At 47.8% G+C, this 23313-nt stretch overlaps 1 protein-coding gene across 5 annotated transcripts in view; it reads left to right on the forward strand.

The window, feature by feature from the left end:
• Window positions 1-23313, forward strand: part of FAM135B (family with sequence similarity 135 member B) — a 263682-nt gene that overhangs the window by 176290 nt on the left and 64079 nt on the right. For all 5 annotated transcript variants that reach the window (XM_061438529.1, XM_061438527.1, XM_061438530.1 and 2 more), the window contains exons 6-7: window positions 3747-3920; window positions 6899-7025. In XM_061438529.1, coding sequence (XP_061294513.1) covers window positions 3747-3920; window positions 6899-7025 — 301 coding nt within the window. The remainder of the gene's footprint in view (window positions 1-3746; window positions 3921-6898; window positions 7026-23313) is intronic.

Genomic DNA, 23313 nt, shown 5'->3' on the forward strand with positions numbered 1-23313 from the left:
TGTGGAGCCTCTTTTACAGCTTCCTGTTTCCTTCCGCCCGGGTTGTGTGGGCCTCTCAGGGTCAGGCACAGAGACGAGGGAGGATATTGCAGATGGCGCTGGGAGTCATGCTTCATGGGTTCAGTTGCAGGCAGGACGCTTCACAGGGTAGATGCTGGATCACTGCTTTATCTACTCTCGGGGTGTGCTTGTGACTCCTTGGAGCTAGGCCCTTTAGCTGGTTCCCCTCTCCTCCAACCCCTGCAGTTCTTTGAAATAATGATGCCTCTTATGGTTGGGTTGTTCACTCCTTGCCAGAAGCTCTTTTGGCAGATTCTTCTCTGGGGACTTCACATCTGGCTCTTGGATAATGACCACAGCACTTTCATCCTCATCTCACGCTGGTGGGGACTCCCACCCCATTGCGGTTCACTCTTCTTTGGCCTTCCCAGCTACCCTCAGCTTCTTTCCTGAGGACCTTTGCAGGATACGTCAGGCACCAGGACCTGTGTTCCTTCTATTCTAGGGGACACAGGGCATGCCCCCTTGAAGACTCCCCTGATTAGGCTTAAGGTGAAGATGGAGGTGCTTCTTTTCCATTGGTTTTATTAGCACAATGTCAGCACAGTCTGACCACTTGATGCAAATTAATCCTCGCTTCTGAACTCCACAACCTCTTCAGCAAGTGCTTCGCCTTCTCCAGTGGGGAATAGATCAGGTGGCCAAGGGGCTGATGCCAGTGGAACAATTCCCAAACCCTTCAAATTTCAGAGTCCCTGTTAGAGCTTTGCTTCCTTTCTTAAGGACTGTCCCATCCCTGAGATGTGTCTGATTGTTAAGGGAGTTTTCATAACATGGGGTGTTGAATCAGAGGGACCATTTCTAAAATGTTAGAAACCTGACTGTGTCTCTGCTTTGAGAATAGACACCTGCTGATGTGTATGTAGATGGTAATGCCTCATGGCTTGGCTGGCAGGAGGATCTGTCCATGGGCCTGCCACTGGATCTGTGCTCAGCATCACAGATTCCTCACGCTTGTCTTTATCTGCACCCCAAGCCCTTCTGGCCACCTGCTTCTCTCATCACTTCTGCTTACCTTTTGGAGGGGTTGTGGATGCTTGAGAAATCTTACCTTCCTCACCCCATCCCCAGGACTTATTGTTCTAGCACCATGTGGAACTCAGAAGCCCCATATGAAGCTGGCCTTCTTTCTAAGCTATAAACTCAGAAGTGAAGTCCTTGTCTGTATTGTTCTCATGTTCCTTCTCAACAATCTAGGATTTCTATCATTCACTCACTTTATTAATTTCATTAGGACCCCCTGATCTATATTCTTACGCCTCTTCCTTCAGAGGTGTGCATCCATATCTCCCTGGCACACATTTCCACTGGATCACAGAACCTTGTCATTGATCCTAAACTCAGCCTAGAAGTCTTCCCCTACCCAGCCCTCCAGGGTGGGAAATGATCAGGTATGCGAGATACAATAAACGTGCCTTATTACCATCAGAATAGTAGTTAACAGAGAGGCTACGTGCGTGCCGGGGACTGGCCCAAAGCAAATGTAACACAGCAATGGGCTCTGAGCTCATTGACCATGAGACACTGGGTACATTCCGGCAGTTTTCTAAATCTCAGTAGTCTCGTTTATAAGACAGGCTTCATTACCGGTTCTGTACCTCACAGGTCTGTTATGAGGATAAAGAGAGGGAATATCCAAGCCGGGCCAAGCGCGTGGCCCAGGGATCAGTGTCGTCTTCCTCTCTGTGGCTTCCTAGATGTGTGTGGCGCAAGTTTCCGTGGGTCACTTCCTCCCTATAGCACAAAGTACTTAATAACCATCAGAGCCGAGTGTTTCCTTGGAGTATAAGATTAGCTAAGAGGAACAGGAAGCCAGAGGCCAGGCAGGACTTGAAAATGCCATATTTTTTAATTTTCATAAATTGGGTTTAGGAATGACAAAGCATCTCTATTACATCCTGGGGGTAGACTTCAGGCTTTGAAACATGACCCAGGCAGTCAGCTTCTTTTGGATCCATTTAGGCCTGAGCAGGATCAAAACGGAGGAGCATGCCAGGTGATGTCAGGGGCGCAAGGGCTCTGAATGTCCACCCTGTCCAGTGGTTCTCAGTGTGGATGGGATGATTGTGTCCCCCAGGGGAATTTGGCCAAATCTGGAGACATTTTCTCATTATTAAATTTTTTTTTCACATTTTAATTTTTTGGCTGTGCCATACAGCGTGGATGCAAGACCTTAGTTCCCTGAGCAGGGATCGAACCCAAACCCATGCCCCTGCATTGGGAGCTCAGAGTCTTAACCACTGGATGGCCAGGAGGGCCCTCTGGGGACATTTTTGATTGTCACTCTGGGCAGGGGGTGGGTGCTCCTGGCTTCTAGTGGGTGGGATCCAGGGACAGTCCTAAACATCCCATGATGCATAGATTGCACCCCACTCGCCAGCAGAGCATTGTTCAGCTCCCAAGGGTCTGTATCACTGAGGCTGGGAAACCTGCTCTAGCCTGACCTTGCATTTGAAACTGCTGCTCTACCAAGAGCCATGAGCGTGTGCTTGCACAGGGATGGGGGCCTCACTTCTCCCCGACAGATCCCACCCTGTCCTGGGCAGTCCTGCCTATCAGGACATTCCTCTTTACTTCAAGGGACAGGTCACCCCTGTGTGCCTTCCCTTAGTTGCTCTCAGGCTCAGTCCTTGAGGCTACACATGAAAGACCTCAGCTGGACACACACGGCTCTTCACGCCATCTCTTCCCCTCCAGTTAAACACCAGGGCCCTTTCTCTGTTTTGTGTTTGTTTGATTTTCTTCTCAATGCCATCCAGTTCATCTCTGTTTTCTCCCACCTTGTCGTTTTGTTGTTCTTTCGCTCAGTTGTGTCTGACTCTTTGCAGCCCCATCGGCTGCAGCACACCAAGCTTCCCTGTCCTTCCTCTCTCCTGAAGTTTGCTCAGACTCCTGTCCATTAAGTCAGTGATGCCATCCAACCATCTCACCCTCTGTCACCCGCCTTCTCCTCTTGCCCTCAATCTTTCCCAGCCTTAGGGTGGGAAAGATTGAAGGCAGTTCAGTCCTTTCCTATATTGAGACCCCCCCCCCCAAATAACTGAATTCTGTCTCCATCAGTTACAAAACACGAGAGAGGAGGTATGGGGAATCCTGGATGAAACTGATCAGACTCGATTGCTCTTCGGAGGTCATTTATTCATTCAGTCACATATCCCTTTTGATAAACAAATATCTGACTGATTTCTGATGTGTGCCCAATTCTGTGTTTGGTGTTAGGGATTCAACAGTGAATTAGTCACAGTTCTTGCCTTTAAGAGGTAGGACTCTTGCAGAAAACACAGTGGTAGCAAGGAAGTGCTGTGCTGGGGGCCCATGGGGGAAACACAAGAGCACGCTGGGACATTGGAGTCCAGGAGGGCTTCACTGTTGAGCCTGGGAAAGCATCTGGGCATCTTTTCATCACTGCAAGGTGAGCTCGGCATCCGTGATAGCAGAGTGTGAGCCCAGCTCTGCCACATAGCAGCTGTGTGAGGTCCCGGGGGTTGCTTTCCATCTCTGAGCCTCGGTTGCTTCATTTTTCCATCATGGCAAAAAAGTTTTTACCTGGCAGAGTTATTTGCAGGGAGGGATTGGATAAGCCAATGGGTGCACAGTGTTTGTGTGTGGGCAAGGTTGCCATGGGACTCTCCTGGAGGCAGGGATGCGCCACCACCACTCACGTAAATCACTCCCCTCCCTTGCAGGCTGAGGGACATGGCCGGGGTCCCCGTGATCAGCAGCCGTGTGCTGGGCCTGCACTTCCACCCCCGGAGAGGCCTGCATCACCAGGTGCCCGTCATGTTCGACTATTTCCACCTGTCGGTGATCTCGGTGACCATCCACGCCGCCCTGGTGGCCCTGCAGCAGCCGCTGATCAGGTATGAGGTTACATGTCCTGTGGTTCTGGGGGCAGGGTGACCGCTTTGGTTTCCTTGTTATGCTTGAGTCTCCCATGTGGCTGAGATGCTGAGAGCTGCCCAGGGGACATCAGTGCAGACCAGAGAAGCTCCCCCAGGCTGCAAATTTCAGCTCTGAGCCTCCCTGAGGGGCAGAGGAGAGGTGGACAGGGGCCTGGGGGAGGACATGGATGGGGAACCTAGGAGCTGAATGGTTTCAACTTGCTGTCTTCAGCTGGCCTGGCTTCTTTCTAACTGTGCCTTATTTGAAAAGCCACCTAACATCTCTGAGATACACGGTCTCCATCTCTAAGCCAGGACACTCGTGGGGGCTGTCCACATAGGTTTTAGTGAGTCTCACATGAGGACAGTGCCCAGCATGCAGTTTTCTGCCCCCTCCTCCCGTGGCTGTTTGTTTAAGGGTAGGACCACCTGAGTGGTCCCATGCTTTCTCTTCAGGGAATTGTCCCAGCATCTCCATGGCCTCAAGGTGCATTGAGGTTCTATGAATGCCACAACAGAGGGCCCGAACTGGCAACAACAAGCATGTCCTATCATACCCGGGCATCTTCATCCAAATGCCTGGCAGGACCAGAGGTGCCATCAGCTCGCTTCAAACCTCCTCCATGCATGAGGGTGTGGGTTACACATGTGAGCAGAGAGATATTTGGGGATGAAATCTTGTATTATGCAGTTTCTGGAAGGGAACTTTCCTGATGTCCCTTTTCAGGACACTTCTCAGTGCTGGGGGTTGAAATGCAGGTTGGGGAGACTCCAGTCCCCACTCATGGCTGCGTAGGGGTCAGTGTCCTGATCCCCTGCTGGGGTCAGCATGTAGGAAATGAGATCTTGGTGGGGTGATGTGACCATGCTGTACTTCCCTGGTCACCATGCCCATCTGCTTGCTGAGCTCCGTCCTGGGCTCTGCCTGCTAATGGGGCTATTTCAGCTCCTCTGCATAGAAAGTTTAACCTCCTAACAGAAATAATTCTTTGCAAGTTTGTCTGTAGCCACCTTGCCAGAGAGCGGCGCAGATAGAAATTCACCAGCAGAGTTGAGGCTTCTCCAGGGATGGGGGTAAAAATAGACCTGCCTTCTGTTCTCTGGGCTCTGCAGGAAGGATTCCTATGAGTTCACTCACAGTGTTTGGGAACCCTTTAAGGTTATGGGAAATACCTGTCAAGTAGGGCAAGCTCCAGTTTTTCCAGAAAAGCAGTTTTAGCATCAGTTGTTAAGTCCAGCGAGGAAGAAGCAGGTGTGGAATGAAAATTTTACCTTAAAAGATCCTTCCCTGAAACAGACTCAGGTCTGTTTAACCCTCAGTGTTTAAACCTCAACTGGGTACACCTGAGGGACTCGGCAGCTCAAGGTCACACTGAAGTCAACGATGAGTTATTCTAGTGACTAATTTGCAGTTGGTCCTCTGAATGTGCCATGAGCATCATGGCTCATACACAAATTCTCCATTTCTACTGCAGTGTTCCATTTATCCACATTCTAGCTAAACTGTAGAGTTGCTTCAAATCTCGGTTCTAAACAATTCCAAGACATGATTCTATTAGAGTGGATTGTATTTGTGGTATTATTAACAATAGCTACATAAATAGAATAATGGTTATGTTAGATTTTATGATTTTGTGGTATTATTGACAAGAACTTCTAGCATATATTGCATCATTGTTCTTTGCCAGACATTGTACTTGCACATGGCTAAACTCATGGAATCCTCAGACAACGCCACTGTTAAGGTGCTGGTATCAACCTTTTTGACTTATGAGGATACAGGGAGGTTTAAAACTTTCCCCATGGAGCTGGAAAATGCTGCTGCTGGAATTTAAACCCTGGTAGGCCTCAGTGGGTAAAGAATCCACCTGCAGTTGCAGGAGATGCAGGAGACAGGGTTCAGTCCTTGGGTCAGGAAGGTCCCCTGGAGGAGGGAATAACAACCCACTCTAGTATTCTTGCCTGGAGAGTTCCATGAACAGAAGAGCCTGGTGGGCCATGGTCCATGAGATCACAAGAGTTGGACATGACTTAGCAACTAAACCACCACCAACTCCCATGGGCTTTTCTGATCTCCCTTGATCCTAAGATGGATGGTTACCATCTCTCTGTGCTCGTTAATCTTGTGATGACTTGCAGAGCTGAGCAGGGTCTGTATTTTTGTCTGTGGAACAGGTACACAGTTTCTAACTAGTGTTGACACAGTGAAAATCTTTGACATCCACGATCCTATGAAACTTCTGTGTGGTCATGTCGTGGAGGTGGATATTGTTTTCCCTTCTCCCACAGAAGAACAGAGGTTCAGGAGGGGCCTGGGGGTTGAAGGACTTCACTCTGGGTTGTACCAATGACAGGAGTAGTTGTAGGACTCATACCACATCAGATGGAGCCTCCCCTTGTCTTTCTGCCCAATATCCCATGCTGCCTTCCCCTTGGTTAAGTCACCTCTGCCTCCATGCATCTCATCAAGCAGGTTGTGGGCATTTATAGACAAAGTGGAATGTGTGACATCCTTGGCCCCAAAGCTCATGTGCCAGTTACACCCACTTGTCCTGGTGGCATCCATAAATGTCCCACCCAAGCATCCCTCGGGGGTGAGCTGTGTGTGCGTGCTCAGTCGCTTCAGTTGTGTCCGACTTCGTGCCATTCCGTGAACTGTAACCCTCCAGGCTCGTCTGTCCATGGGGTTCTCCAGGCAAGAATATTGGAGTTGGATTGCCATGCCCTCCTCCAGGGGATTTTCCTGACCCAGGGATTGAACCCACATCTCTTGTGTCTCCTGCATTGACGGGCTGGTTCTTTACCTCTAGGACCACCTACTATCTCTTCTAAATGGCTTATCTCAGGCTCCCCAGCAACAGCGTCAAGGAGGCGGAATTAATGGCACCATCTTTTCCTTTACATCCTTTGTCAAAAGTTAGACACATTTTCAATTCTTTCAATTCACTTCTTTACAGTTTTACTCGCCCAGGAAGAGGCTCCTGGCTTGGGAAAGGCGGCCCAGACACAGGACCAGAGCAGTCTAGCCTTTCCCTGGAAAACCTGGTCTTCGGAGCTGGATACTGCAAGCCGACCTCCTCAGAGGTAACGTCTGCGTGCGGCAGTGGCCCCAAGACTGCAGACCTCACTTGGCAGGCTGTGTCTGTTCTGTGAGACTTCTGTTCATTTCAGATGCTGCATATAGAGTTTCTCTGCTCCCTCCATCCTTATCTCTTGTTGACCCATCCGTTCCTTCTTTGGTTGGCTGCTACATTTATCAATCATATTCCTAATGCCAGCCCCCAGGGTAGTGGCAGAGAGGAGGGTCTTCACATGGTACCCCTGTCATATGGCCCCTTGAAAAATATGGTTCCATGGAGGTCATGGGACATGTTGTAAGAGGCTTTCCCTCCTGGACCATGTGGAACCTCAAAAGCCCTTTGACCATAAGCTCATTTCAAAACCTGGCTCCATCCTTCATTTGCTCACTTCTCTGAGCCTCAGTTTTCCCACCTGTAGAGTGGGGTTGCTGATACTCAATAACCTCGCAGGTGAGTATGTGTGTTCGTTGCTGTAATAGGTAAAAAGTTCCATCCCTGCTCCAGACCCCCCAAGGCTTGACCGAAGGCTTTATCGTGACCATATCATAGCCCAGCCTCACCCTCTGTCCCATGCTGCTTCTCACTCCTGCATATGCTCTGCCTCTGAGACCTCCCCAGCAGACCCACCTGAAAATCTCCGACTTAGACTCTGTTTTCCAGGCAACATGGTTTGGAACATCAGGGCATATCAGGGGTTGTAGATCAATTCAATGCATCTTTGACGACACTTCTATCCCCAGACATGAGCCTTTGCTGGGACCACAGGAGCACAGGGTATGATGGTGATCAGGTGTCTGTCCTGAAGGAACTCCTGGGTGCCTGTCTGCACATCCTTGAATGCCCCTCTGAGAAGTGCTGTCTGATCTCCTAGCAAGAAATTCTCCCTCCCAAATGCTTTCTCTACAGTCAACTCTAGGCATCTCTGTCTTTCCTCCACTGGGCTCCAGACAGCTGGGGACAGAGCCCAGTGCCTTCAACTCCACATCCTTAGGGCCCAGCACCATGCCTGGCACATGTGGTTAACCCTCAGGAGGTGTGTGTTGGATGGATGACTGATCCAAGTACCTGGTCATGTTCATATAGAACTCTGAGCAGTGAGAGAGCTGAGTCACAGAGGGGTTCCTTGCCTTATACGATGGCAGACAGAGAGCAGGGGGAGAGTGAGGCATCTCCATGGACACCTGGATGCTAAGAGGGAACTGTTCAGAAGCCCTGGACCTGGTGTGGCTTGGGATGAGGAACAGGGTAGATCATCTCCGCCTGTCTGATTCTGTTACATCTGGAGAGGCCGAGCATCACTGCAGTGATGAGGCAGAGAGAAGGCTATGCTTTCAAATATCTGCTCTGCTCAATACTTTGTGATGTGGCGGACTCTATTCACCCTGTAAAAATTTAGGCTCCTTCAGTCTAAAATGGGACAATACCTATATCTTAGAAAGGATTTTAGTACAGAAATAGGCTCACAGCGGGCGCAAGATACAGTATCTTTTTTTTCCCCCTCCATTCTTTTCTTGGCTATTTTTGGGGATGTGTGTCAAAGAAGACATCTCTGTCTTTCACAAGAGTCAGATAAAATAGCTTATTGGTGGGTGCTCAGTGGTGAACTTGCTCACAGCTCAATGGGCTATTTTCAGGACCAGTTCCATTTGGGTCCCATCTGATTATGTGGGCTCAGAGCCCCGTGCCCATCCTGTGCCTTCCCCCCCGCCCCCCGCAAGGCAAGGGCTGCCAAGCAAGGAATAAAATCCACTCCCCCGCCTCCCTCACGGGCTGTGCCTTCAAGTCCCCGAGAAGCCCAGTGCATTAGCAAATAACATCACAATCTGTGGAGATTGCAGCATCAGCTGGAGCGATTAGGGAACAGGTGTTCCCTTCAAAATAAGCCTTTGTGTGCAGAGACATGTGCAGGAACTAGAGATTCACAGCAAAGTAAGGTCATTGGCATGAAAAATCCTCGGGGGGTGAGAGTTGCCATGACGTGACACGCCTCCTTCCCCAGGAGCCCAGGCGTCTCTGGTCCTGCAGCCTTGCTCTTTCCTGCAGCATCTTAAGCAAGGAGGGCTTCCAATTTAGGGCTGAAGCTGCAGCTTGCATCCCCTTCCCCTCCCACCTCCAGAAAGGCCAGCAGCTTTGCCCCAGGGGAACTGTTTTCCCTCTCCCACTCATGGCTTATCTGTCAAAGAGGATACTAATGCCTGCCTCGCAGGGTTGCTGAGAAGATTAAATGAAATAAGCATATAAAATCCTGCAGCGGAGAGCTTGGCACAAAAGTGCTCAATAAAATCCTCTGCTGGTCTTATTTTTCTTTGCGTTTGTCCACATAATTAAATTGAATGTTACCTCAAGAGCCTTGTGTTGTCGTGTGGGAGGGACGTGGAGGGTCTTAGATGTTCCCTGTTCTTGGCTTCCGCTCCACCCCGCTGTGTGACCCTGAGCCAGATAATTGCCCTCTCTGGGCCTCGGTTTCTCAATATCAGAAAGAGGATTGGGTGAGATCACTCTGGAGGCCTCCTTGAGTCCTCGCTGTGGTCTCTTATATTGTGATACCCTGACACTTCCTGGTGTAACTGAGGACACCTGACTTGTGCTTAGTGTATTCAGATTCTCCACAGAAACAGAATCAATAGGATAGTAAGATCACATGTGTACATACACACACACACATATACACATGTGTAAAGAGACAGAGAGATAGACAGACTTATCTTAAGGAATTGTCTCATGTGAATATGGAGGCCAGCAAGTCCAAAATCTGCAGATCTGGCTAGTAGGCTGGAGACCCAGGGGACAGTTACAATTTGAGTCCAAAGGCCATCTGCTGACTGAACGACCGGCTTCTTTCTCCTTTAGAGTGGGGAGGACAGGTAATGTGTGTGTCAGTCTTTTTTTTTTTTTTTTTTTTTAATATCTTCAACTGATTGAACGAGGCCCACCCATGCTGTGTGAATAACCTTTACCCATGATTCAAATCATGATTTAAATGTGAATCTCTTCTGAAACACACTTGCACAGAAACGTCTAGAATAACACTTGACTGCCTATCTGGGTACCACGGATGGGCCCTATGGACACGTAAAATTGACCGTCAGTGCTCAGGGTCTGACAGACTCTACTTGAAGGTCAGGAATCCAGTGACTCACAGTCGGGAGAAAGCCTTTTTTCCTCAGGAGCTCGGGCACACTCACTTTCTTCTCGCTGAAAGAAGTGGGGTCACTCCACTGCCCGGGGGAGGAAGAGCCACGTTGTGGAGAGACACAGACGTTAGGACTCCCCTCGTTCTCAGAGCCCCGCCTCCTTGGGCGGCGGAATCTGGGAGTCTGTTCACTTATCTGCTAGTCCTCCGCTCTGCTGGCCTCTGTGTGCCGCAGGGACAAAAATGAACAAAACTCAGTCTTTACCCTCAGTGGGTCATGGGATCTAGTGTGTGAGGCAAAGGAGTAATTAAAATGTTTAAATTCCATGTTTGTGTGAAAAGTGTCAGTCAGTTCAGTTGCTCAGTCATGTCTGATTCTGAGACCCCATGGACTGCAGCATGCCAGGCCTTCCTGTCCATCACCAACTCCCAGATGGACCCAAACTCATGTCCACTGAGTCAGTGATGCCATCCAACCATCTCATTCTCTGTCATCCTCTTCTCCTCCTGCCCTTAATCTTTCCCAGCATCAGGGTCTTTGCAGATGAGTCAGTTCTTTGCATCAGGTGGCCAAAATATTGGAGTTTCAGCTTCAGCATCAGTCCTTCCAATGAATATTCAGCACTGATCTCCCTTAGGATGGACTGGTTGGATCTCCTTGCAGTCCAAGGGACTCGCAAGAGTCTTCTCCAACACCACAATTCAAAAGCATCAATTCTTCAGCGCTCAGCTTTCTTTATAGTCCAACTCTCACATCCATACATGACTACTGGAAAAACCATAGCCTGGACTAGACGGACCTTTGTTGGCAAAGTAATGCCTCTGCTTTTTAGTATGTTGTCTACGTTGGTCATAACCTTTCTTCCAAGGAGCACTTTTTCCCACTTTTCCAAGTGAAAAGTGTGATACTTATCATTTGAAATCATTTTTTTTTTTAAATTCTGCTTTTATTTGTTGTCCTCAATGTGCAGCATGTGGGATCTTACTTCCCAGACCAGGGATCGAACCCACACCCCCTGCAGTGGAAGCACAGTCTTAACCACTGGACGACCAGGAAAGTCCCTGAAATCACATTTCTGAATGCCTGCTTTACACCAAGATACTCTATTAAACCACTGATGCATGTGGATTCCATCCATTTCCACAAAACAGTTTCCTATTTCCTTTGACAACTGAAGAAACTTAGAGGTTAAGCCGTATCTGTAAAGTCACACAGCTGGGCAGGGGCCAAGCTGGCATTTTAATTCAGCCTCATGCCAACTCCCCACCCATCTTAAGCTGCTGAAAAACTGAAAGTATTATTTGCTCAGTTATGTCTCTTTGTGACCCTGTGAACTGTAGCCTGCCAGACCCCTCTGTCCATGGAATTCTCCAGGCAAGAATATTGCAATGGATTGCCATGCCCTTCTCCAGGGGATCTTCCTGACCCAGGGATTGAACCGGGGCCTCCTGCATTGCAGGCAGATTCTTTACCAACTGAGCCACCAGGGAAGCCCCTCGGTTAATCAGCCACTAGGTTGATGGTAACCAGAGAAAGGGCTTGGGCTCGTCTGCTCTGCCCAGGCAGGTGAATGTTTGCTTGGCTCCCGTGGGTGCGCCTTGCACAGGGCACATGCTCAGGAAGGCTTTGTTGAGTGAATGAGTGGCTGAGATCCTAGAATCTGAGAACATCAAGATGAAAGAGATCAAAAGCCCGAGTCGGGAGATGGTTAGGCCTCTAACTTTCCCACAGATCTATTTCGTGCTGGTGCTCTGAGCCTCGCCAGTCCTGTGCTCACCGGCGGCGATCACAGAAGACATGCTGCCCGAGCAGAGGACTGTGCCTCAGAGGAACACGCCAGCCGCCAACGTGAAGGCCTTCCTTCCTCCACTTCCCTTAGAAGGTGCTTCCCCAGATGGAGGGACGTGTGTCCTTGAGAGGAAATGCTGGCTCCCTTTTGTTTGGATCACTGAGAAGTGAAGAGCAGCATCTTCCTCGAAGGGCGTGGTGCTCACCCGGCGCGTGCACACATGTGCGTGGCTTTGCAAGTCCTTCTGTGCTGAGCTCTGTGGCCTGACAGCCCCGCCCTCACTGATGGGAGGCGTGTGCCTGTCGGGGGTGGGCACGTGGAGGGAAACTGAGGCACAGGCCTGACTTCCATGTGGAAATCTCCCCTCTCCCAGATGCACTGTGCTCTTCTTTATTTTTTTCCTTTTTGCTCCATTTCTGTTGGGTTCTTTCCTCTGTACCCTTTGCTCTAAATACACCCTTGCTCCTTGTGAGCATCTTCAGGTCCCTCTTGTGGGGATCCGGAGTTATGAGGGTAAGACATGGACGCTTGTTATTACTGTTAACACCTCATCAGGATGCCGTAAGGAGAGACACTGCTGTTGGTTTGTTCACTAGTCAGGTGATCATCAGGCGCCTCCCGTGCCTCAGGCTCTGCACAAGGATGGTGACGTAGGGTGAACAAACACGGCAGCCTCGGCTCCCAGCTCGTGGGGTGCGGTCCCTTCTGTTGCCCTTGGGGTCCATCCGAGTTGCTGGCACATCACAGGTGCTCAGTTAATGTTGGAGGCACAGTTGAGTTGAAATGAGACCTCACTGGATTATTATTTTTTTAATGTTTATTTATGTATTCATTTGGCTGCATTGGGTCTTAGCTGGTATCTTTGTTGTCTCATGCAGGATCTTTCATGGAGGTGCTTGGACTTTCTAGTTGTCGTATGTGGACTTAGCTGTTCCATGGCAGGTGGGATTTAGTTCCCCAACCAGGGATTGAAGCCTCGTCACCCACTTGCAGGGCAGTCTTAACCACTGGACCACCAGGGGAGTCCCCCTCATTGGCTCCTTGGCTCTCTCTAGCTGCTGCAAGTGGGGGCCACTCTTCCACGTGTGGCGTGCAGGCTTCTCACCACAGTGGCTTCTCTCGCTGTGGAGCACAGGCTCTAGGGCGCGTGGGCTTCAGTAGTTGCAGCACAGGGGCTCATTAGTTGTGGCTCATGGGCCCGAGAGTGTGCAGGCCTCAGTAATTGTGGCGAATGGGCTCCGTGGTTACGGCCCGTGGGCTCTGGAGGGCTCAGCAGTTGTAGCGCATGAGCCAAGCTACCCCACAGGGAATATGGGATCTTCCTGGACCAGGGATCAAACCCATGCCCCCTGCATTGGCAGGCAGATTCTCATCCACCGTGCCACCAGGGAAGTCCACTTTCTACTATTTTGAGAATTAAGTTGGCAAACGCTGTTGTGTTCTCCCTCTCCCTCTCTGCCAAACAGTTTCAGCAGTCTCATTTAAATGATTATCTAATTTCCTTAAAATCCTGGGGACTAAATAGTAGGTTGCTAAATGGTGCCTGGGCTATGATGGGCTTTCCGTTACATCAGTCTGCTTATGGATGCAATATAATTGTACAGGTTATTTCTAAAAGAGGATATAAATCAGTGGAAATGGGCTTTTCGTGCAGAAGTCTACAGTATTGATTATTTATGCACCACCCTTTTCATTAGTGAAGAGCTGCTTTATTCCACACTGCCTGCTTTCAGATGCCTTGCTCCTCTCCAGAGAGTCAAGGCATGATGGGAGGTGTCAGCTACGAAAGGAGAGGATGGTACCCTCCTTCCCAGACTGCCTTGCGTTTCCTCACTGCGTCATCAGGGTCCAGTGCAGCAGACTCTCAGTAAACACATACCAAGGGACTTCCCTGGCAGTCCAGTGGCTAAGAATCTGCCTTGCAGTGCAGGGGATTCGGGTTTGATATTGGGTCGGTGACCTAGGATCCCACAACCCACAGAGCACCTGAGCCCGCGTGCTGTAACTTCTGAGCCCACTAGCCACAGCTGGAGTCCAGGTTCTGCAACTGAGAGCCAATGCAGCCAAATAAATATTAAAAGATAATAAACACATACCGAGTGAATTACAGGATGTGGATGCAGCAGGACACGCAGGCAATATCACCAGATTTGGAGGAAGAAAACCTGGTAGGCCAGGTTCTTCCACGGGTGAACTGTGAGAGCGTGGGCAAGTCAGATCACCTCTCTGAGCCTGTTTCTTCTTGTCTTTTGTTGTTATTCAGTGGCTAAGTCATGTTCAACCCTTTGTGACCGTGTGAACTGCAGCACACCAGGCTTCCTTGTCTTTCACTGGCTCCTGAAGTTTGCTCAAACTCATGCTCATTGAGTTGGTGATGCCATCCAACCATCTCATCCTCTGTCGTCCCCTTCTCCTCTTGCCCTCCATCTTTCCCTGCATCAGGGCCTTTTCCAATGCATTGGTTCTTCACATCAGGAGGCCAAAGTACTGGAGCTTCGGCTTCAGCATCAGTCCTTCCAATGAATATTCAGTGTTGATTTCCTTTAGGCTTGACTGGTTTGATCTCTTGGCAGTCCAAAGGACTCTCAAGAGAAGAAAACTGCTCACTTTGTAAATTCTGCTTTTGGTTCAGATGGGAGAGGGGGCTCCCCCTTGGCATACCCCTCTCTCTCTACTGTCTTCTCTCCCATCCTGTTCTCCAGGGATGATGAAATCATGACACCACATATCACATTTGCCTTCTAACGTAATTGTACCAGTTAAATATATCAAACACTTCTCCGTGTTAGGCTCTTGTTGGATATTTTTAATATGCTGTCTCTCAGCTCCCTGCATAGGTTCACATGCTATAATTGAGAAAACTGAAGGTCTAACAACTTCAGCAAATAGCTCAGCACCAGGCAGAAGGTCCCTGATAGGCCTGGCACATGAGCCCAGGAATGACTGCATCTGACCCCTGCCTTCTGTCCACTTGGAATTATTATTCACCTGCCTGTCTCCTTTAATCTTCTAGTAAGTGAGGGACCACGTCTGCCACGCTTGGCATCAAGCATTCAACACAGGTATCTCTTGAATCAATAATTATATTAATGTTGGCTCCTTTTTTGCAAATAATAATATTTTTTGAAGAACTCAAGTCGAAGCCATTCTGTGTGTACTTTTTCAGATAGTATTTTAGTTAATGCTCAAGTGTGAGGTTGAGTGATGTCACCATGAACAAATTAGCCCCATCTGTAGTCTCATGGAATTTACAATCTGGCCAGAAAAAAATACTGAAAAAATAATTTCATGCAAGATAAACATTAAGAAAGGGTCATCTACGGTGCTGTAGCTCTGCAGAAACATGTAATGGGGTCAGGGGGTTGGTCCCAAGGATACTGGGGTGGGACTTCCCCGATGGTCCATTGGCTAAGACTCCATGCTTCCCATGCAGGAGGCCTGATTTCGATCCCTGGTCAGGCAGTTAGATCCTACATGCCAAAACTAAAGTGGCTCAGATGATAAAGAGTCTGCCTACAATGCAGGAGACCTGAGTTCAATCCCTAGGTTGGGAAGCTCTCCTGGAGAAGGAAATGGCAACCCACTCTAGTATTCTTGCCTGGAAAATCCTGTGGATGGAGAAGCCTGGTAGGCTACAGTCCATGGGGTCACAAAGAGTCGGACACAACTGAGCAACTTCACTTTCATTAAAAAAAAAAAAAATCAGTAATTGAGGGCAGGCTTCTTTGCAGGAGGAAATTGAATCTGCTTGTTCAACTAGAAGGTACTCAGGATGCAAGACTGAATTTAGATCCACCTTTTGCCATGACTAGTGGCCTCCCAAGTCCTCCATCTTCCAAAGCTAGGCATTGCTAGGGGCCTCCCAAAGCATGTGGTCCATCTTTCTTTTTTTGAGAGAATATCCTTTGTTGGAGTTTTTACGTATTACTTTATTTAGCATGTTTCTATAGAATACCTATTTTCATTACCCCCCTGATGGATTAGACAAGCACAGCCAAGGGAGAGATGAGGACCCCACATCACACGGGGTCAGTCTTTGGCTGGGGGTCTCCTAGGGAGGCACAAAGGAGGGTCAAGCTTCCCGAACTCAAAAACAGTCACGAAACACTTCTCAGAGTGAAGCATCTCTAATCTGAGTCAAAATGAGTGGATTGTCGATTGTAGCTGGGAGAGGAGGGCTGGAGAAGAGTGTTAGCAGGGCTACGGGCAGGGAGTGAGAGGGCAGGGTCCATCTGGGGACTCCAGGGAGGTCATTGTGGACGGACATGGGGCTGGGATGGTCACAGTGGTCTGATCATTAGGAACCCTGGCAGCTAGCTTAGCCACAAAAATATGGCAAGTCAGGGATTGGAATGACAGGATGGGTTGTCATCCTTGCTGCTATGTAGAGGACTGATCGGAGTAGAGTTTACAGCTGAGGCCAGAGAGGCAAGGTTGGAGGCCAGCACAATGGTCCAGGAAAGAACAGAACAATTACCTTGGCAATGAAGAGGTGAGTTGAGCAGAGAAGAAAGATAGATGGATGTCAGAACTGCAATTGAATTCGAATGGGGAGACTTGCAAAATAAGTGATGGTCAGGGATCACTACAAGTAATCAACAAAATAATTGTTGGTCAGGGATCACTACAACTCGGTTGTGAGCTAAGTTCCTAATAAAGAGAGTTAGTAAATTTGATTCACACTCAAGTGTGAATGGCTAGAATAATCCATTTTCAGTTCAGTTCAGTTCAGTCACTCAGTCGTGTCCGACTGTTTGTGACCCCATGAATTGCAGCACACCAGGCCTCCCTGTCCATCACCAACTCCTGGAGTTCACTCAGACTGACGTCCATCGAGTCAGTGATGCCATCCAGCCATCTCATCCTATATCGTCCCCTTCTCCTCCTGCCCCCAATCCCTCCCAGCATCAGAGTCTTCCATTGAGTCAAATCTTCACATGAGGTGGCCAAAGTACTGGAGTTTCACCTTTAGCATCATTCCTTCCAAAGAACACCCAGGACTGATCTCCTTTAGAATGGTTGGATCTCCTTGCAGTCCAAGGGACTCTCAAGAGTCTTCTCCAACACCACACTTCAAAAGCATCAATTCTTCGGTGCTCAGCCTTCTTCACAGTCCAACTCTCACATCCATACATGACCACAGGAAAAACCATAGCTTTGACTAGATGGACCTTTGTTGGCAAAGTAATGTCTCTGCTTTTGAATATGCTATCTAGGTTGGTCATAACTTTCCTGCCAAGGAGTAAGCGTCTTTTAATTTCATAGCTGCAATCACCATCTGCAGTGATTTTGGAGCCCCCCAAAATAAAGTCTGACACTGTTTCCCCATCTATTTCCCATGAAGTGATGGGACCAGATGCCATGATCTTCATTTTCTGAATGTTGAGCTTTAAGCCAACTTTTTCACTCTCCTCTTTCACTTTCATCAAGAGGCTTTTTAGTTCCTCTTCACTTTCTGCCAGGGTGATGTCATCTGCATATCTGAGGTTATTAATATTTCTCCTGGCCTTCTTGATTCCAGCTTGTGCTTCTTCCAGCCCAGTGTTTCTCATGATATACTCTGCATAAAAGTTAAATAAGCAGGGTGACAATATATGACCTTGACGTACTCCTTTTCCTATTTTAGGTGACCCTAATTGACATTTTAGGAATCAGTAAACTAAAATGGATGGGAATGGGCAAATTTAATTCAGATGACCATTATATCTATTACTGTGGACAAGAATCCTTTAGAAGAAATGGTAGTCAGCAGAAGACTAATAATCAGCAAAACATTCTGAAATGTAGTACTTGGGTGCAGTCTCAAAAATGACAGAACAATCTTGGGATTGTTTCCAAGGCAAACTATTCAATATCACAGTAACCCAAGTCTATGCCCCAACTACTAATGCCAAAAGAAGTCAAATGATTCTATGAAGACCCAAAAGACCTTATAGAGTTCACACCAAAAAAGATGTTCTTTGCATTATAGGAGCTGTGCTTAGTCGCTCAGTCATGTCTGACTCTTTGCGACCCCATGGACTATAGCTCGCCAGGCTCCTCTGTCCATGGGGATTCTCCAGGCAAGAATACTGGAGTGGGTTGCCATGCCCTCCTCCAGAGAATCTTCCCAACCCAGGGATCGAACCCAGGTCTCCCGTATTGCAGGTGGATTCTTTACTATTTAAACTAACAGGAAAGCTGCAACATAGGGGATTGGAGTGCAAAAGTAGGAAGCCAAGAGATACCTAGAGTAACAGGCAAGTTTGGCCTTGGATAAATGAAACAGGGCAAAGACTACTTGAATTTTGCTGAGACAACACACTGGTCATAGCAAACACTCTCTTCTGACAATGCAAGAGATGACTCTACACATGGACATCCCTAGATGATCAATACTGAAATCAGATTGGTTATATACTCTTTGAAGCCAAAGATGGAGAGGTTCTATACAGTCAGCAAAAAAAACAAGACTGCGAGTTGACTGTAGTTCAGATCATGAGCTCCTCATTGCAAACTTCGGGCTTCAATTGAAGAAAGTAGGGCAAACCACTAGCCCATTCAGGTATGACCTAAATCAAATCTCTTATGATTATACAGTAGAGGTGATGAATAGATTCAAAAGATTAGATCTGATAGAGTGCCTGAAGAACTGTGGATGGAGGTTCATAACATTGTACAAGAGGCGGTGACCAAAACCATCCCAAAGAAAAAGAAATGCAAGAAGGCCAAGTGGTTGTCTGAGGAGACCTTACAAATAGCTGGGAAAAGAAGAGAAGCAAAAGGCAAAGGAGAAAAAGGAAGGTTTCCTCACCTGAATTTAGGAGTTACATTTAAAAAGATGAATGTTTATCTCACAAAAGGGGAATGTTTATCTCTATTCTCTCTGCCCAGAATATCCTTCTCTGACCCCTCCCATCACTCCCTCCATCCAGAGAACTCCTAGTTAGCCTTCAAAACCCAATTCAGTCATTACCTTTTATGTGAAGCTTTCTTTGACTAACCCAGATAACCATAAGCTGCTGATTTGTCTGTCCTACATTTGCACTTTAAGCATACTTCTCTCATTTTGCCTGAAAGTAATAACTGTTTAATGAGTCTCTTTTGTTCCATCATTTCAAAGCATTCCATGAGGACATAGTCATTCATCTCAATATTCAAAATTAAATCACTCCAAGGACATTTTACCCTCCTTTCTCAGGGTGAAACCAGGTCACCCCTTGAGGAAACAGATGACAGACTTGGTCAATAACCAGAATTTTAAGCAGAACAGGAATTAAGGACCCTGGGACTGAGCTGACAGTGTCCAGGGTACTTTACCTTTGTCCCTCTTTGTGGAGATAATGACAGGTCGTGGTGGGGGGGGTCTACATCAAGGAAATTGGGGGCCATAAGAAGTGGAGACCAAACGCTTGACCACTGCAAATACTAATGAGCGAATTAGAGAGGAGGACACAGTTCTGGCCACAGAGGCAATTGGCTGGGTGTTGGCTCTCATTCTGCCAGGATATATTTAGCATTGTGTGAATGTGAAAACAAGGTCTGAACATAAAGCATTTCACTGCTAATGGATTTGTGGGACCCACTTCTCTCAGCTGGTTCTTGATAGATGACAAGGGCCTGCAACTGACGTTGCCCAGCAGAGTAGTTATTCATTTGGTTCTTTCTTGACGTCTAGCTGGGCAGATATCTTCCAAAGGAAGTCTTGATGTCAGAGAGAAGGCCATTTCTATTTACTGCGGTCTTAATGGAAGGGACGCTGATGCAGGAGCCAGAAGCTGGAGGTTCTAGAACTGATTTCCCTAGTGTCTATGCTGTGAGACCCCAGCAGAGCCCACCCATGCAGATGGGCTAAATCAGGAAATGCAGAACCTTGGAGTTGGGTGGGGTGGAGGTCTGGAGGAAACTGCAGAGATGCTCCCACATACCCTTCATTCTTTTTGTAAATTAATTTTTAATTGGAATATAGTAGCTTTACAATGTTGGGTTTGTTTCTACCGTATAGCAAAATGCATCAGCCATGTGTTATACATACGTCCCTTTTTTCTGAACTTCCTTCCCATTCAGGCCACTACAGACCCCTGAGTAGAGTAGACACTCATTAGTATTCATAGTGTTCATAGACACTCATAGTATTGATAGTGTGTATATGTTAATCTCAGTCTCCCAATTCATCTCACCCCTCTCTTTCCCTTACATTTGTTCTCTGCATCTAGGTCTCTATTTCTGCTCTACAAGTAAGATCATTTATACCACTTTTCTAGATTCCACATGTATGTGTTAATATGCAATATTTGTTTTTCTTTTTCTGACTTACTTCGCTCTGTGTGACAGTCTCTAGGTCCATCCATGTTTTGCAAGTGGCACAATTTCATTCCTTTTTACTGCATTCTTTTAGGCATCTCTAAGGACTGCATTTCCCAGGCATACTTGGAATTAGGTTTAAGCCTTAAGACTAGATTCTGGTTAAATGGGAGCAGAAGTGATACAGGCCTCTTTCCCCACTCTTAAAACATCTTGCTTGATGATCTGGTCTTTCTTTCCTTTCCATGGTGACCTCAGTGGTCATGTGTTTAAGAGGGCAGTGGCACCAAACAGAAGAATTTGGATCTAGAGACACCCACACAGGAGAGTCTCTGAGCTCTATCAGACTTTGGGAAAACAGAAAGAAAAGAAAAATAATGTTAAGAAACTGAGATGTAGCGGTTTCTTGTTATATAGTTAGTATTAAGAAAAACGTATTCCTTTCTATGTGTCAGGCACAGTGAAAACCGAAAATGCATGGCACTGATCTTAGCGATCCACAATCTAGAAATGGAGACTTTGATACGAGAAGATGGACCCGTGAGGACCCATGTTCCAGGTGGCAGGGCATCTGGTAAACTCTCACCTCTGAGAATTGGAAGGCAGACCACAGGCTTGCTGAAATGTGTCTCTGGAGGGAGGTTTCTCAGACTCGGCACATTTGATACTTGGGACATTTGGGGACACTGGGGGTGGGTGATTCTTCGCTGTCCTGTGTGTTGCAGGGTTTTTGGCAATATCCCTCGTCTCTGCCCATTAGATGCCCCAGCACCTGCTACTCAGTTGTGACAACCAAATATATCCCCAGACATTGACAGATGTCCCCCAGGAGGCCAAATTTCCCCTGGTTGAGAACCTCTGCTCTGGGGAAAGAGGTTGGAAAACAGAAAGTTAGCAGCAGCGTATCTTACTGCATGTGGCTCTGTTTGAGGAGGTGTTACAGAAAACTGGTGAGCTCGGGAGGAAGTAAGTGTCTTCCAAACACACATGGAAAAGAAGAGAGAGTCTGTGCACAAGTTTGGGGAATGGCAAAGCTCGAAAATCTCTTTCTCTTTGAACACAAACATTAAGATGATTATTTTTAAAAGCAAACAAAAACTTTGTGTGACAAGAAAACTCCTCATTTAAATAAAACGACAGTGGGCTTTCCTGTTGGCTCAGTGGTAAAGACTTCACCTGCCAATGCAAGAGACGAGGGTTTGATTCCCAGTCCTGGAAGATCCTACATGCCTCGGAGCAACTAAGCCCATGCTCTAGAGCCCAGGAACTGCAGCTCATGAGCCCACATGGCACAACGACTGAAGCCCACGTGCTGCACAGTAAGAGAAGCTACCGCAATGAGAAACCTGTGTACCACAGTGAAGAGCAGCCCGCACTCCCTGCAACTAGAGGAAAGCTTGCAAAACCATGAAGACCCAGCACAGCCCAAATAAATAAATATATAAATAAAGTGACAGTGACTGGGGGCAGAAATCAGATTAGTGCTCCAAATCTCCCACATATCGACCCAGAAACCTTCAAGTCAACTTCCATTTAGTTCCTAAGAGAAACCTGGAGGCAGAAAATCAAAGAAATGAAGCAGATTTAAGAGCACATGGAAGAGACTAGGAGCAGATGCCCTAACCCTAAGCTGTGATGCTGAGAGCGCACGGCGGCGTGAACCCAGTGACCCTCCTTTAAGCAACTTTCTCCAGTAATGAAAATACACAGCAACCGGCTGATTGACTGTTTGGTGACACTGTTGCCCAGGTGAGTGTGGTGTGTGCACACACGCTCACACACATGCACGCGCACACGCACACACACACACATGTACTTGCACAGCCACGTGTGGTTATATTTGCAGGAAAGATGAAGCAGTCCCCCCAAAGTCACTGTGTTCTGGTTTGAATGCAATCAGCCAACAAGCAGGGCAGTGCACACTTATTTTCCTGATGCCCAGGCTTCTGTCTTTGGTCTGAGATGTGTGCTGGCCGAGGAGGAGCAGGTGCTGCAGGCAGATGGCTGGAGAGAGTCCTGGTAACTGGAGGGTGATCAAGGGCCTCTTGCTGCAATTCAGGCAGAACTTGCAAGCCCAGCTAGCCTCTTTGCACCTTCCTCCTTTCTCCAAGGCTCGCCCTGGACTGAAGGTGCTCTTGCATTGAAAAGGAAGAAAGTGAAATTGGGATGGGCAATGTGAGAGCTGACATACATGGCACTTGCCCCCAATAAACTGGCTCAAGAGTGTCCAGCTCAGCTCAGCCTGTCAAACCCACCTTGTCAAACGTGGGTCTGTCCACTGCTAACTCATGTCTGTCGAGCTCCATGGCTGCTTAGCTCTCAGTTATATTTGTTACCATAGTATAGACATCAGAAGTTCAGGATATTTGCACTTTAAAAAAATGCATTATTTACCTGTATTTTTGGTTGTGCTGGGTCTTTGTTGCTGTGTGTGCGGCTTTTTCTGGTTGTGGCAAGTGGGGTCTACTTTCCAGTTGCAGTGCTCCAGCCACTCTTATTGCAGAGTGTGGGCTCAGTAGCTGTGGGGCAAGGGCTTCATTGCTCCTTGGCATTTGGAATCTTCCCAGAACCCATGTCCCCTGCATTAGCAGGTGTATTCTTAACCTCTGGACCACCAGGGGAGTCCTATCCACACTTCTTAGTAGCTTATTGTCAGTAAACAACCTTGAATATGGTACCAGGTCACAGGCAGAGAGTGCCTTTCCCTGGGGCCTATAGTTGGCGATAGTTATTATATTAACCAGGAGTGCACATCAGAATCTCCTGGGAAGCACTTCTTTTTAAGATGATGTTTTCTGAGTCTTATTTCCAGAGACTGTGATTTAGCTCAATCAGAGTAAGGCTTAGAGAGCAGTATTTAAAAAAATCTCCCCTGATTCTGGTGTATCCTTGAGTGGAGGTCTCCTGGAATGAACCAGAAGGTACAGACTTTGGAGTTGGGCTCACTTGGGCACAAACCCAGGATGGGTCACTCTAGTCCTTGAGTTCATCACCTCTCTGAGCTTGGGATAATGTATACACACAAGTGCTCAATTTGGAGGCAAAGCTCAATGACCTCCCTTTTCAATTGAGATATTTGGTCCAGT

Source organism: Bos javanicus, chromosome 14, assembly GCF_032452875.1.
Source record: "Bos javanicus breed banteng chromosome 14, ARS-OSU_banteng_1.0, whole genome shotgun sequence".
NCBI lineage: Eukaryota > Metazoa > Chordata > Mammalia > Artiodactyla > Bovidae > Bos > Bos javanicus.